This window comes from Pleuronectes platessa, chromosome 21 (assembly GCF_947347685.1).
Source record: "Pleuronectes platessa chromosome 21, fPlePla1.1, whole genome shotgun sequence".
NCBI classification, from domain to species: domain Eukaryota; kingdom Metazoa; phylum Chordata; class Actinopteri; order Pleuronectiformes; family Pleuronectidae; genus Pleuronectes; species Pleuronectes platessa.
In genome coordinates this window covers 14466949-14483621 of record NC_070646.1, presented here as the reverse complement: position 1 = coordinate 14483621, position 16673 = coordinate 14466949, and the positions used below count along the sequence as shown (strand labels likewise).

Sequence of the window (16673 nt, the reverse complement as noted above, 5' to 3'; positions counted from 1 at the left end):
AATCCAATACAAGGAACAATTGTTCATCAATTACTTTGCTGGGTGTGGAGATTTCAGGCTTTAAATATTGCAGCAAATATTTAGGTTTTGTCTTACAATGCACTTATATTAACACATCTGAAGATGTTAATTCAATTTAGGTCCCGTTAGCGTGAGGCGTAGAAGACAGCTGTGTGGGAAGAAAGAGGGATATAGGAAAGCTGATAAAATGTCTAATTGGAACAATTATACAGTGTCTTGGTTCCCTGGCTTTCATCACTTTTACAGCTCTCTTAGCTCTACCCTGCCTTTCTCCCATGTTACCTTATCACCGCCATCCTTCTCTCCCTGACAACCCCAGGTCTTTCTCTTTGTCCATCTTGCCCTTCCTCCATCGCTTTCCTCATTCAGCTTCAGTGTTTGTTGAGGAACCAGTAAAAGTGTTACCAGCAGCTGTCCAAACACTGATGGCCCCCTGCTGTGTGTGTGTGTGATTGTTCCCAGTTGATTTCATGTTAACTGTTATCATAGCCCAACATTTCCACTGTTGTCACCATGGCACCCAGAAAGGAAAGGGTACACAAAGAAGGTGGAAGACGGAGAGAATTAGAACCAGAAGATGAAGGGAGTCACAGGAAAAGCGTGATGTGCTGAAGGAGTTTTTTGGGTAAGTAATAGAAAAGGCAAAATGTATGAAGGATGAAACAACTTGAATAAAAACAGGGTAATTGGGGACATAAAAACAATAAGAGTCAGAAACTAGAACTGTCACACAAGACCAAATAACACAAAGGCAGCTGCAATTAAAGGATTCACTTGAGATGTTCTTTCGATATAACGTGTTCAGGGGCAGTCGAGTTCCCCCCAAAAATCCCCTGGTCATTGTAGATTACAAATCCTTTGAATACGTTAAAAGTGTTAGAATAGAAACCTAAAATAAATTGATGAATTCTCATCCACTCACTATGTCGGACTAAATAAGCATATTTTAGCATATCCACTTAAATAGTTCAGTGTCAGTCGGTGAGTTCTCTCACTAAGACATTTGCTTCAGGCCCTTTATGCAATTCACAGTCCAGGTTGATCCTCTTTGAAATATTCATCCATCTCAAAAACTGTCTAGTTTTGACTTCGTACCATCTATGTCAAGACTGCTAAATTTACACAATGTTTTTTTTCAGCATTTATGACTTCACATCAATCCAAAATTAGTAACTGTCAAAGTTCAGCTTTATGCTGCCACCTGTATAACCTTTTTCAGTATTAATAGCTTATGAATTTTTGAAGACAATTTTCGGAGCTTTCTGTACTTTGCTCAGGAGTGACATTGTGAATGAAACTAGGCCACAGATAGAGTGGAAGAGGCAGCCTTAAATTATGCTATTCATACCCATCTCCCTGAGAACAGGTGACGTTTTTCTGGCCTGATTGGGCAATTAAAAGATCAAGTTTGACAATTGTCTGCAGGGTTTCCCCCAGAAAACTTGCTAAGCCTGGTGGTAGGGCCGCTAGAGAAGCCGACCGGCGGCCGACCGTGTTCTTGTAAGACATTTATTAACAATACTTATTAACATTACATAAAACAGTTTACAAACACAACAAATTATAAATAAAATAAAAATAAATATTATCAATTCTTTTTCAAGTAAAATCTAAGTGAATCTAAAAAAACAAGCCATTTCTGGTCACATTTAAAAGTAAAATATATTAAAAAATAAAAAAGTGCAAACATGGCCAAGGGGGAACAGGGAACTCAGGGCCTGAAGAGGTATGCTGTGTGACCTCTTTTACTTCTTGCACAGGGTGCAGGTTGGATCACTGCAAGTGATCCGTCTCGGCTTCTGAAAGAACTCCTCCAGAGCCTTACTGTAGTCAAGATCAGCCACAGAGGGACCATTTATTTTTATACGGAGGCAGGCAGTTAGGCTTTCCCCTGCAGCCTGTTCCTGAGGTCTTTGGGTTAAACTTTGGGTTAAATCCGCTACTTCGATGTTTCCCATCGCGGCTCGCAGCAGGCTGCTCCGACGCGCTAACATCCGACGTGCTTATATCCGACATGCTAACATCCGACGTGCTAACATCCGACGCGCTAACATCCGCGCTAACTAGCTCTGGCTCTGCCTCATCATCCAGCCGCGGCTCGGTCGGCTCGCTGGCGATGCTCTCCGCTTGGCCTGGGGGTGAACGAGCGGCCTTATCGTCTCCTCCAGTGCTACCCCGACTCCGGAAAAAGAAAGAGTCCAAGGTTTTTTGACCCTTTCTCCGTGACATGTCGCGTGAAAGTTGTTGCGAAAGTTGTTGCGTGGTAGAGACAGGTCGTGGTTTTGGAGGTTCAGGTGATGGAAAATACACCTGGCCTCTTACCTTATGGGTTCACATACTGACCATAAGACGTCGCCATTGCGGTTTCAACCGTATCACCAGATGCGGTTAAAAGCACAATGCCGTCTTGGGTATCATGTTTCTGGTGCATAACATTTTTTTTTTTTTTTTATAAATAAACAAGCGACGCTTAGCCTGGCGGGGGGGGGGGAGAAAAGCCTGGCGGCCCGCCAGGCCTATAAAGCACTGCGGGAAACCCTGGTCTGTGTCGTGATCCCCACTCAGAACAGTTATATGAAGCAAGTACAGTGACAACATGAAAAGGCTCACTGCGTCTGTCTTATATTCTCACCATCCCCTCTGAGCAGTGTATATTTATGAAAGGTATACTTATGATCAAAGAACATTATCCACACTAATAGAATATTATAATCACAAAATCAAAAGGGAGCATCTAATTGTCAGTGTATAAACAGTGGAGGTGTCAACATTTCTCAATTCTAAGATGCATGGCACTGTAGATGTGGACGATGAAGTGACAGAACATAATCGATTCAAGAGTCATTGTGGCCATGTGGTAATTCTGATGTTCAGGAATCAAATATGCTGCAGATATTTACTGTTTCACCACCTTAATTTAGAAGACGTTAGAACTTAAAAAACGTTGTAACATTGGCTGAGCACAGCGCCCTCTGCAGCCACATGTGGTGATTCATTTCATTGGGCTCCTCATCCTGGCAGTTTAGCAGTTTTTACATATGGAAAACACAGCCTGTCAATGTGTTGACTGGAGAGCTCACTGCTAGTCAGATTAAAAAACTTCTTAGTCTTTTGAACTGATCTACACTAGGCCATTACTCTAGAACTAGCCTGGTTCCTGCAGTTAAAGCCACTATTCAGTTAGGCTCGTATAAAATTGTAACCGCTCATCAAGCTACACATTTGCGCATATTGACCTCAAATACACATAAACACATAACATCTCACCAGCATGCTCTTTTAACCTTAAAAAATTGAAACGGCTATTCTTCACAAATGGGTAAAAGACTTCAAGAATGCCTTGATTGTCCTTCATTACTGATAGACCTTTTTCTGAGTAAATTCAGGGACATCCCCTCTGCCTCAGACTAACACAGACAGCGAAGAGACTGAACTGCTGCATTGGTGGATCTGGGCCAGGAGGGCCATCTTCCCAATTAGCCCCTGCTGAGTTGAGAGGAGTGACGAGAAATGACTGCGCTAGGTCCTCACAGCATCTAGTACAACAAAGCAGATTCTCAGTGCAGCGGTTAGTGAGCATCTGATTGCTCCAGGTACAATATATCCACCTACTGAAATATAATGTTATGTGGGAACAGGTTTGCATGTGTGGAAAGCCTAACCAACACAAACCTAAATTTTAGTTTAATCAGAACGATGGGCATTTACAGGTAACTTTTTTTTTATGCATGAAAAACAGTTCATCCACTAAAATAATTTTAAATGATTATGAATTAACTGACTTGAAAAACTGTTTTAATGTATATTTAGGACTATGTATTGTACAGCATAACTGTCTAGTGCTCGTTTGTCTTTTTGGACCTTTCTGGTCTTTGTGCATAGGGATATTGATTTCACATTGATGCTCTTTGTTTTCTTTTCTTTCCATATGTATTTGCAACTACAGTGTGACAGCGAAAAATGTACACATGCACACAAATAGGGAATGGAAAAATCAGCTCACAACACAATGCATCTCTAAAATATTCAAACCTTGTGATGTGAATTGGAGCCGAAAGGTTATTACACCCTGATCAACCAGACGTTATCAGCATCAAGCAATTCTCTTTTATTAAGCTTTAAAAGTCGTGGTAGACAATAAGATGTGTGTGTGTGTTGTGTTTATTCGAGTGTGTGCCATCTTATACGAGTGTGCATGACGGTGATGTGTCAGCCGCTACTACATATGTAATTCCTGTCATTGCCACTGTCCTGGTGTGACTGCAGGAGCTTAAGGCAACAGCTGTTACCTGCTGCTCCGACTGTAGTGGCTGCGTCACATTTCTGTCAGTCTCCGTCCTGTCTCTCCCTGCTTTTTGTAATTCAAGGTTTGTGCTCTAAATATCAATCAAACCTTGGATAAGTTCCACATCCACTTGTCATGAACCAAAATGCACTACATTTAATTGCAGGGCTATAAATCTATTTTTGGTAAAATAAACAATAGTGACCTTGATTAATTCCTCAAAGTGAAAGGAATCGTAAATGGCACTAATTGTAGATCATTCAAATCGAGGTAGGAAGTCCAAACGTGGTAGTCCAAGACTTAGTTCGTCCCTCGTATCAACATGCGTGATCCAGTAAGTGGACAGTTCACACCTGGTATTTGAACACTTCTACACATGCATTTAAAGTGACCACTTGAGGCGCACAGCTCTTCAATGATAGAACATTTGGCTCATTTGAATTGTAAATAACTAGAAAATCAATATGTGGATATTGCAACTCCCTCCTGTCAGGTCTACCTGCTAGTGCCATCCGACCTCTGCAGCTCATCCAGAATGCTGCAGCTCGACTGGTCTTCAGCCTACCTAAATTCCCGCCAGTACTCCACTCATCCGCTCCTTTCACTTGTTTCCAGAGGCTGCCCGTATCCAATTCAAAACACTAGCGTATCGTGCTGTGATCGGATCGGGTCCAGTCTACATCCAGATACATGGTCAAACATTAGACCCTAGCCCTTCCACTCCGCATCTGCCAATCGGCCAGTTGCTTCCTCACTGCGAGGTAACCACTCAACAAGATGCTGTCCTGGCTCCTAAATGGTGGAACGAGCTCCCCACAGCCGCAGACTAAAGACACATCTCTTCCGACTACACCTTAAATAAAAAAAAGAAAAGTAGCACTTTATTAGCACTTATATGGCTGCTACCTACAGCACTTTGTAGTTTGGCTTTCTTGAAGAATATTGTACTTGCTTGATTCTTGTTGTTCTGGGTTTGTACTCATGGTTGAATGCAGTTATTGTAAGTTGCTTTGGATAAAAGCATCAGCTAAATGTAATGTTATGTAATGCGTCAGTTAATGTTGATATTGTAAATGGTAAATGGATTGTATTTACAAAGAACATTTCTAGTATTATTGTGGTTCGAAGGGCTTTACCCACATTCACTCATTCGGACACATTCATTCAGAGCTAATGCATGCAGTGCTTTTTCTTTAACACACCATTCACACTCCTCACAGCCGTCAGGGGCTTTTCAGTATCTTGCCCAAGAAGACTTTGGCATGCGTATTGGAGGAGCTGGGGATTGAACCACTGACATTTTGATTAGTTGTTGACTGGCTCTATCTCCTGAGCCACAGCCGCACCATTGTAGTGGTAGCCAAAATTAAGTCAACATATGGGAAAGACATTGCGATGAAAAATTACTTAACATTCATTATGAAACTGCAGCGAGCCAGAGGATGTCGGCAATGTGCATTCACAAAGCTAAAAGACTATGGCCACATGCTTACAAGACTACCAATGAATGTGGGCATGGTGACTGGATCTGAAATGCGTCCGTACGCATCTTGGGTGAATTAAAAGACTAAAAAGAAGATTCAAAGAATTAGAAGTACTTCAAGCTGTCTGCTGGGGATCTAATCACCTGAGGGGAATATTCATTCCAGATAGGAACAAGTCAAGACCAGGTCTAAAGATTGTAATATTAAGAAATAACAGCAATACATCACATTACCACTGAAGATATATTTTCACTGAAATGCTGCTCACATATAACATCACTAACCTCTATTCCCAGGTCTGTGTGTAGATACGAAACATCTTAAATCTTAACTTCTAAATCTAAATTGTTTTCACCAACGCCCCTCACATATCCTTGCAAAGAAAGAGTTATTACTTTAAATCGAGAGGAGTTTGGGGTCGTGTGCAATAAGCTGCGGATGCTTGCGTTATCCAAAGTTCAGTATTCAGTAGTTCTTTTATATAATGATTTATTTTTGCATCCCCCACTGTGAGCAATGTTGTCCCACACACAGGCGCACTATTGTCAATGTTTGTCACACACTGTTAATCTAACATACCCAGTGTCATTTTATTAGTTGTAGCTGTGCTGCTTGTTCCAAGCATCTCCTGGGTTTCTACGGACTGTATATTAAGAAGCCAGGTGGATAACGTCCGTAGAAACTGCAGAGCATCTCACTCGGACATTTTAGTTCACACATGCACCTTGTCTGAAGAAAATACAGAGGAACTGCAGAGTCCAGTCATTAATAACAGTATAAACCAGGATATTTTTTCTCTAGTTTACCTAATTACAGATGTTGTTTAAATGCGTCACCTGATGCTATCGGTAGTTACGTAGCTTCCCAACCACATCAAGTTGCTTAAAAGGGATTTCAAATGTTCCAGATGGTGTCAGCACTATGACAGCGGCAGCAGGACAAACACAGTATTACTAACTTGCCAGTCCATCGACATTATATTTCATATTGTGTGGTTGCATGCATTGATTTAAAATCATCCTAATATATAATCTAGCTTTCTTGCTGGGCATTTCACAGGCTCTCGGGGGCCAGGGTCCCGAAGACACCGCTTGGCTGGTTTATGCCTCTGGCCGTCTCTGTTTGTCTGATTCGCTCGAGAGTTTATAAGAAACGTTTCGAAACACAATGAAAAAGTCAAACATTTTGCGGGTAGGCTGTAAACCTGCCACACGAGACAAGACGAGACAACACAAGGGCATCAGGGTTAAAGTGATTGGAATGATACAGATTGGAGATCCGACATCATCAATCATCGTTAAGATCTAAATAAATGTGATCGTCATTTTGAATTATGAGTGACAGAGACGAGCAGACACACACACTAACTGCAGACATGGGAGAGGCTAACACTGTACCGTGATCATATAGTTGATACTGGCCAGCGTTAACCAAAATCAGCAAGTCTTAATTATGAGAGGGGTGCTACACACTAGACAGGTCATCTGCTCACCTACCACCAAAAACCCTCTTTTGTTGTTCAAAATATTTTTACTGTATGTGTGAGGTACTTACCAGCAGGGGCATAGCGAGGTCAGCGAAAAACACGAAGGCCGCCCCAAGTGTGAATCCAACTGCTACAGGTACGAAAGCAAAAGAGCCGTACTTCCCAGAATCCTCAGCCATGCTGATCGCTGGCGCAAGCAACGACCAATAGGAAGCGGCCAACATTACCTGAAGGAAGCAAAAGTAAAGAGAGAGAGAGGGTTTTGAGAAAACATACAGAAATGTTGTGCAGTTCGAATAAATAGAACAGTGAATTTTTTCAATTGTAGTTGACCCTGACCCTACTCCTAACCTCCTGCCCCTGTGGATTTTGTGCAAAAATATGACACCATCAGTGGATTAACATTGTATTGTTTTGTTTTGTGGAACAGAACCCATTACCCCTATCATGGTCTATTCGAGGTACAGGTAAGCACACACAATATCTACAGTTCCAGTTGTTTCTCACTGAAAACATGGCAATTGTTATTCTCTTTGTGTTCTGGCAGATCCTCTCACATTGATTTCCAACACGTTATCAGCGCTGGAAACAAGAGTCTGTGTTCAGCCCTGCCAATCAAAAGCAATCATGGAGTCGTTTTAGGCTGCAGTCGGCTGCAGCACTCAAACGTGATGTTCCGCTGACATCAAACCCTCTCAGCTTTTGTCAGCCACACAGATGGAGTATAACATCACCAGAGTTGATTGCAGTTCATTTGGCATGGCTGTAAGTAAAACTCTTTCGGCAGGAACATGCATCATGGTAAACACTGCAGTTTGACTCCTGTCATTGCCTCTTAGCCTTGTTAGCGCCTGGAAGCTGCAACTGGCCGTCATGGCTCCGGACGGCAAATGATTATTTCTTCCAGTTACAAAATGATGCCCCCTGAAAAGATTATTTTTAGTTGGGATCAGGATTGTGATAGCAGTCAAAAAAATTAATATTATTAAGAGACTACAAAGAGCGGTATATTAGCTCTGACTGATAAGACTTAGCCACTATACCTTCTGCTAAATGTTGACCGTGTTGGGTAAAACATGATTCTGACTAGAGCTGTCTAATTCTCGGAATGAAGATAGCGTTAATTTAATCTGCAGATATATCGGCCAATACTGAGTACCAATGCCATACCAGTTTATTTTAAAAAATATATATATATATAAAACTTATTTAATTATTAGTTGGTTACTATAACCCTGTGTACTAAACACACAACCCCAAAACTCCAAGCATACATGGAAAGGCCCTGAGCATCAACAGGGCTGACTGCTGCTTTCTTAAGTGAGGTAGGTTGGAAATGAGAAGGACTTGAACTAAGTGTAAATCCATGCAATCCGTGTGTCAGCTGATCTTTTTTTATTTATTTTTTGATGGAAACGCTCTGAAAAAGAAGATTATGAGGGAAATCGATTACTGTGGCCTTGGAGTTTAATCTTGGCCAATTCTTCAAAGCTGGACCTAACTGAATCAGTGGCTATATCGGCTGATTATGCTACTTATAATAAAAGGAGCAGCCTGAGGAATAATTATAAAGCAGGTTTTCATTTTCGATTGTTCTGCTTCACTTAGCTTCTTGTTACAGCAGGCAGTTTCATCCAGACGATGTGGTTGGTCAATCACAGCAACTGCTTCCAACCATGATTCCCCATCAATTTAGTGTATTTCACTCGCTGTCCATGCTCTTGTATTCACTTGGGAACTGTTGGTCAATCAAAGCAAGTGGTTCCAACCATGATTCCCCGTCAATTTAGTGTATTTAACTCGATAGAGACTTGGCCTCACACCTAGCCAGCAACACAACCCACAATTACAGAAAAAAGGACACTCGTGAGGGAGATTATTTTTAACTTCCACACCAGCTCTCTACCAATCAAGGGTGCAGTTCTGCAATCTGGTGGACATTGTGCCCCACTCTGCCAACTGAGTCAGATGGGGGCTGTCTACATGTCACTTACCACCAATTAAGAGTGCTCATGATTAACATTTGGACATGGTGCTGTTACTGCGGCCAAGCCTCAAAAGTGCACAGAATATACATGAACTTTGCCTTTGCTTGTGTGGGATTTCATGTTTTTGGTCTTTTATCATCATCAAGTACTGGAACATGTATAATTTATGTGTTTTGATGACTGATATAGTTAAAATTTGAATGTTTTTCATTTTTTTTTTGTAACATGAAAACAATCTCCAAAGCTGCTCAATGTAGCTTCATACGAAAAAGTCCAAGCTACTTTTTTTTTAACGCCGTATAAGAGAATAGTGACACTGTTGCTACCCCAACATCAGATATATTTGGGATACGCATTCTCCATTTGTCTGTGCAGCCACAGACATCCAGAAATGTAGAGCAGGTTTTCAGACCTATTGAATTCTGCACACTGTCTCTGAGAAAAACTAAAAATAGAAAAAAAAAAGATTTTGATCTTAGAACATAAGGAATAGAAAGATAAGGAAAAATATCATTTACTTTTGCATCATCCCCCTTCTTGTTCAGTGGCTTTATTACCAATTTATTTTTTCTCTGACACTATTTCAACAATGTGCTTCTGATCTTTCATCCTTCATGTCTTCTCGTTCTCATTTGCATTTCCTGCAGTCAACCCCCAGGTCAATTTAACCATCTCCCCTCTCACTCACTAAGCGTGCATTCACAGTCTCCAGGCTATTGAATCACTTGTCTTCCACTGATGCCAGCACACAATTACTGCCCTGTTATTTCAATCAGGGTCAAATTATAATAGTGTTTTTGGACTCATGTTAGATTGAGTTATGGAGCATTCTGCTTTATTCTTATTATCATATGAACAAGGGAACAAAGCTGGAATCTATCTGCATATGCATGCATCGGCTCAGCGTAATAATTTGGGGAAAGGACTGACCAAAAACTGCAATTTATACTAAATGTGCTTTATCACACGAGCCACATTACTACATTTACATTATTTTGACATTCTGAGCATGTTGCTAACTCCGTCTTCTACAAACTGTGAACAATGTGTGGAAATCTTTCATTTGGTGTAGACACTAATTTCCACTTTTCATGTTGTGTGACCTTCAGGTTGAATTTCAAACTTTTAATTCGTCCAAGACTCTCACAATTAATGACATTCTTATCAGCCTTACCTTGACATTGTTAGTGGTTTTGTGTTAATAAGAAAATGTTAGCAGGACAATCATTTAAAAGAGGTGCTAGTATTCCTGTGAGTTTGCAAATTGTAAAAAAAACGAATGAAAAGTAACTCTACCAAACAAAGAACCAAATTAATTGGATTAACATAACACTTAACACACCTGCTGCCAGTGATGGAGAAGTTAAACTCACCATGGATGATGGAAAGTGAAGGCATTGGCCACTTCATCACCATCTTTAAGTTATTACTTGGCTATTTGATTAATAGAAAGTAATACACAAACAGAGAAAAGTAAAGAATGGCTATAGGAGCGCATACTATCTGTTTGGTACCGGAGGTTATAAGGTCTCTTGTGTGTACATCCTGTTAAGATGGCGTGAGGTCATGTCAAGAGGATGAGGTGAGTCTTGTGTTGTGATGAACTGGAAAGTGCCCTTTGAACAGTGTTGTTTAGTTTTTTGTAGTTTTCCAGGATTTATATAGAATGTTGATAATGCTACTACACTGGGACAAGCTGAACTCTTTGAGACACATTTAGAATTTCTGCGGATAATTCTATCAGTGACACTTTTTCCAGTGCATGTTCAAACCTCCCTCGCAAAAGACAACATTAATTATCGTCCTACTTTAATTAACCTAATATAGAACAGGAAAACTGACAGTATGAGTTGCTTAATCAAACTTCCATCGGAAGTCTGATAAAATGCTCTCATCATTAGGAACACTTTTCTCGACACTGTGGGAGGAACTGGTCTGACACTGCGTGAGAACAATCATCTGAAGGCTCGTTGCCGTTTAATTAATCCTGCAATCAGGGATAACCCTGCTTAGTTAGAAGGATTCATATGAGCGATCAACGTCAATAGCAGAAACCAACACGGACTTCTTTTAATGGTTTTCATTACTGCTTGTTTTTTCTTAGGTAAAGTAGGGAGAAAATAGGTGCAATACTCATAAATAAAGATCGATTTTAGTCGTTCCTAAGACCTGCTCCGAGGGATTAGTGCTGATGCACATATATCTACAGTTGAGAGATTAGAATGTGGCTCTTTGAAGGTGAAGATGTAAAGACGAGTGCAGAGACACGCATGAACTATAGATGTAAAATAACCTGAAACAAGATTGTGCAGGTCTGCTTTTCGGCCGAAGACTGTTCCATGAGATTGGAGTGGATCAAGTCTGGAGAATTTTGTCAAGTAATACATTGCATTTTATAGACTTGCTAGAAGATTAATTACATCCTAAAATAGAAATTGCGAGACAAGACAACAGACATATGTATCATTGATAGACAATTCAAACCCATTCTAGAAAAATTGCAATGAGGCCAAAATCCCTGAATATGTTCCCATTAAACCGGACAAAAACTGGTTCTGATTTATTACTTACTGTAATGCTACTCTTATCCATTAGGACTTCCCTTTTGTATGCAGAAACAATGCAAACTGCTCTGGACAAACGCAGAAACAATTTTAATACATTTAAAAAATGTCTATAAAAGTTGTCTCTTCAAAACCAATCAAATCATGCAGGCATCAAAGCTTTGACTCCAGAGTAAAAGAAATGAAGAAATGAATGCATTACATAATCTAAGGCACATTATTGTTCAACAATGCTAAAGCCCTGAGGAGAAGGCGAGTGGCTTCTGAGATACAGATAAAAAAAAGGACATGTTCCGATTGAGAGTCAAGGGAAAATGTCACGTCACGTCGCATTTTGCAAGAACCGCCAATAACATTTTCAATCTCCAAGGATATATTAAATAATTCAGTCAGTCAGTCAGTCTGTCTGTCTGTCTGTCTGTCTGTGAAGCAAAATCTCAAGAACTGCTAATCTAATCAGTTTCACACTTGGCATGTGTGTTGTTAAGGGCCCAGGGAAGTGCAGTGTTGAATTTGGTGTTGGTCTGGACCCGTGATATGTTCAATATTGATCAAATTTGAATAAACAGGCAAACAACTGATACTCCAGTGTCCGGTGTTCTGTGTACTGAGTCAAACAGCTCATTGTGCAGCAGTGGTGGTGCAGTTTCAGGGTTCTGTGTTCTGAGTCCTGCCGCCGGTCTTTACTTGTCAGGGCTCAATTACTCACTTTTACGGTTTCAGAAAAGAAAGCTCCAACCAGCATCACCACAACAGCCCATTCCAAAGAATCAAGGTAATTCTACATAATTAGGAAAAAATATGCTGATGCATGTTTAGTATTTCTATAGTTAGACTGCTTAATGAGTACCCAAAATGTCTCTGCCTGAAAAGGTCACACTTAAGTACTTGTTGGTCAAATTAATTTGCATTCTAACCATTCAGCTGAAACCGGGGGTGCTGAGCACTGTTTCCATAAAAATAGAAGAGATAACAGTACAGGAAATATATTATCAGTAAAGCAGTTAAAGCTTTTCTCTGCATATAGAGCAAATACTTAAATCAACAATTGGACATATAACACTTTAATACTGATTTACTCCTATTTATTTTATACTTGGCCCTTAGTTTTTACGTAATAAACAAGAGAATTATCCTTTGGGGAACACGAATCACAAGATTTGATTGCAATCCTTCCAAACCAGACCAACACTGGGTTTTCTTAAGTTTAAGTGGCTACGATGTCTTCAACAGTCATGAACCCAAGAGCAATGCAAATATTGCCCAGTTTAATAACATAAGCACAACCCTGTTGGTAAACGATTCCGCAACAACTAGGAATTACAAACTTGTGGGCATATATAGAGATGTCTTATTAAAGGGAGATGGTCTCAGACTCTTTTCTTATGTAGATTATCCCACGACAGTTTAGAATTAAAGCCATCACTCACAACCTTGTCTTTAGCCTGGCAGCTACGATAGCTTGGGTGTAAAGGTGCTACACTTGACAGTTAAAGTCAAACAGCTCAGAGAAGGGTACGCTGCCATTCTCACAGCCCTGCGCTCTTGCCAGTGGGGCTATGAATTAGTGCTTGGTTTCAATCTCTGAATACTAATTCAATCAGTGACATTCAGCCTGTTTTCCAGTTGCAGAACATTATGCCACAGGGATGTTCAAGTATACTATAAAAAGCCTGAAGCTCTGCATCGTTCAAGGATAAATTAATGTCTTATATTGACTTACAGCAGTTACCACAGCAATATGTCATCTTGATGAAACAGAAAATGTGTAAAATGTTATCAACCAGAACCACTAATACAAGACAGATGCAAAATAAGAATATTTCTTTACCAAACAATTGAGAAAAACACAACAGAAATTAGCACCCATCATAAAACACGCTACATCGAGGGTATGTGAAAACAGATTTCCCCTCAATAACCCTGTGCACACTTTTCTTGCTGGTGTGGTGCGATTGCTTCATCAACACACGTGTCCTGCTTTCCCTCAACAACTTGTTATGTAGCCACTCAACGCTGCAGTCAATCAGACAGGAGTGAATGCTACATGTGATGGAAAGGTGAGGAGATGGCTTAGGATAAAGAAATTCATTAGAAATTCTAGATACGCAGTGAGAGAGGGTGAGAGAAGAATATTGATGTTAAGGTAATGCCTACATTTCCTCACAAGGAACATTAACGAACAAACAGGTCATACCTTATTGGTTTTTCATGCCTTAAATTGTTTTACTTGCTCTATTTAAAAATGATTTTATGGCTACCCTGTTTTATTTTGATACCATTGCAAAGCTTTTTGTAACATGGATTTTGAAAAGTCCTCGTTATCCTCTATAACTCTTCATAATCTGAAGGCAGAGTGTCTGTTGTTACAATATTATTAAATGAGCTAATTCAATGGGTTTCTAAAAAGTAATAATACAATAATTTCATTTCTAATACACAAAACATCTCCTTAACACTGGATCTCAAGGTTTGAACATAACAAACACCACTTGCTGTGCCTCAGCACATGAATTTAAATTCATTTTGAATTAAACATAAATATCAGTACGCAAGGGCATTCAGAGAAGTGGCTCCACAGGCGGACGAACATTAAGCTCTCGGCAAGAAGAAACCGTTTTTTTTGAGTAAATTACATCGATACGTTTTTTAATTATAGGTCTTAATATTGATGTGTTTTTGAGCAGTGAGGGAAACAGAAGCACAGAATGCATGTAGAGAAGGACAGTGTTTGAGCTTCATATAAGCTTGTAAAATGACTTGGTGTGACTTGTCTTTCGTGAGAGGAAGACGTGACAGTTGTGTAAGAAGCTTACTTTGAATGGAGTGGATGATTTCCATGAAGACATAATGGACATGTCAAATTCAAGGAAGCTATTTTCTGACTGCAGGCTTCTCTCGAATCAGTACCTTGTTGGAGTAACACACACAAAAACGCACACTCCGACGCACACATTTGTTAGCAAGCCACCATGCCTGACTAGCTTGAGGAATTTTGGTTCAGTTTCTTGCGGATTTTTTGCTCAGCTATCATGGAGATTATCTGTCAGCATCTCATCCACATATAAGTAAAACCATCTGAGGTGACATGCATAGATTACAACCAACATCGATCCACAACAATCAATCAACTGCTGATGAGAAAATGATGACCTTCACACACTCCATCCATGTTTGTGTCTTTCACTCCTTCTACCTATACTACAGCATATTTGTTCTGCCAGTATCCCTGTATATTTGTATGTTTTTTATGTTAATGTGACTCACACATTACACACGTATTTATGTGACACTTTGTGATGTCCTCACAGTGGAGGCACTTCATCTTCATGGCTGGTATTAATTTGATAAAACTGTGTCCGGACCAATGCAATTATGAGACTTCTTGACAACACAGATTTTTGAATCAGATGTTTTTCCACACATTTAACACCAAGGAAGTTATAGAATACTGTATGTGCCGTAGTCTAGCTTTATCTGGCAATAAACGCACTGCTATGACATCCCACGATTTTAGAAAATGTTCTTCGTGATACATATTCAGCACTAGAAGGGTACTCAGAGAGCCCAAACCTCTGCCAAGGCTAAGTGTCCTTATGAAACCACATTTTAATTCACTGGTCTCAGAGGCATGCAATGCAGTTCTCTCTCACGGGTCTTTCACTGTGTACCTGACCTGAATCTGTAGCGAGTGACATCAACATTTGACTTCAAGTTTTTTGCGTAATCCTGCTTCCAAACTAACGCAGAACCCCTCTCCCCTCTAAATGAAGAAGACATGTGTTTTTTTAATCTTTTGGCAAGTTGAAGAAGCATTTTCTCCTCTGAGGCTGTTTTAATAGGAGCAGGGAAGAACTTATGACCTTGGTTTTTCTGTAATTGTGGGGTGTAGACCTCTAGAGCAGTGTTTGTTGACACTGCTGGTTTAACATTTTCACTACTTTTAACGACACAAAACACAGTGCCCCTGCCATTTTATTCACATCTCCAGTGCTGGAAACATCTACTGTTTCTTACAAATTCTGTTCATTACTGTAAACAAGTGGTTTAGATTGGCCAGTATATTCTGAAGGAAATGTATTACAGGCTGGATTACATTCACTGGCAATATTCGGTTTGGTTCCAGTGCTGCAGGTAGTGTGACGTTCATACACAGCAGTGAAAACTAATTGGCCAATGAAAATGTTTAATGCATGAGTGTAACTCGTGCAAGACAGCTGGAGACACCATTATAAACTGTCTGCGGATGAATTACTGCTGTGTTATATCTAATGAGCCCTAAACAGATGAAATACAAACGTAAATGTTCTGCGTGATAACTTCAAGAGACAGAAGATTGAGCTTAAATGTTGCTCATCAATGCCTCTATGTCTCTAATACTCCTGTCCAGGAATTACCAGCATCATTACTTAAAACATGCCAAAAGAGGTGGGCCTGGAAGAAGAAGAGGTAGAGATATCAAATCTAAGAAATAGGCGGATTTATTTTGTATTTTTCACATAGGTTCACACAGACTATGACGCCATGATGCATGATGCAATGTTTTGCTATGATAAAGACTGTGTGGTGTGATTTAGGGGGACAGCAGATGCAAAGCATGGGAACAGGCTGGCGTCTGAATCAGATGAGATGCAAAAGTATGACGCATTCAGGCCATGAAGCCCCCACCATGTCACACACACACAAAATGTATTTCTCCCATGTTACACCTTACATTATTCTGCTGGACCTGAAATGGCTCTACTGATGGGAACTGTATATTCTGTGGCACAGGTTCAACTCGAAGGCACTGTGCTGTGTGTGTGTGCGTGTGCATTTGTGTGTACATAACTTGTAAAAACAACT

The 16673-nt window shown here is 40.2% G+C and overlaps 1 protein-coding gene across 2 annotated transcripts in view; it reads right to left on the bottom strand.

Annotated features, from left to right (window-relative positions):
* The window catches only part of LOC128426856 (zinc transporter ZIP11), a 118934-nt gene that overhangs the window by 87871 nt on the left and 14390 nt on the right, over nt 1-16673 (bottom strand). For both annotated transcript variants that reach the window (XM_053413906.1, XM_053413907.1), the window contains exon 4: nt 7345-7503. In XM_053413906.1, coding sequence (XP_053269881.1) covers nt 7345-7503 — 159 coding nt within the window. The remainder of the gene's footprint in view (nt 1-7344; nt 7504-16673) is intronic.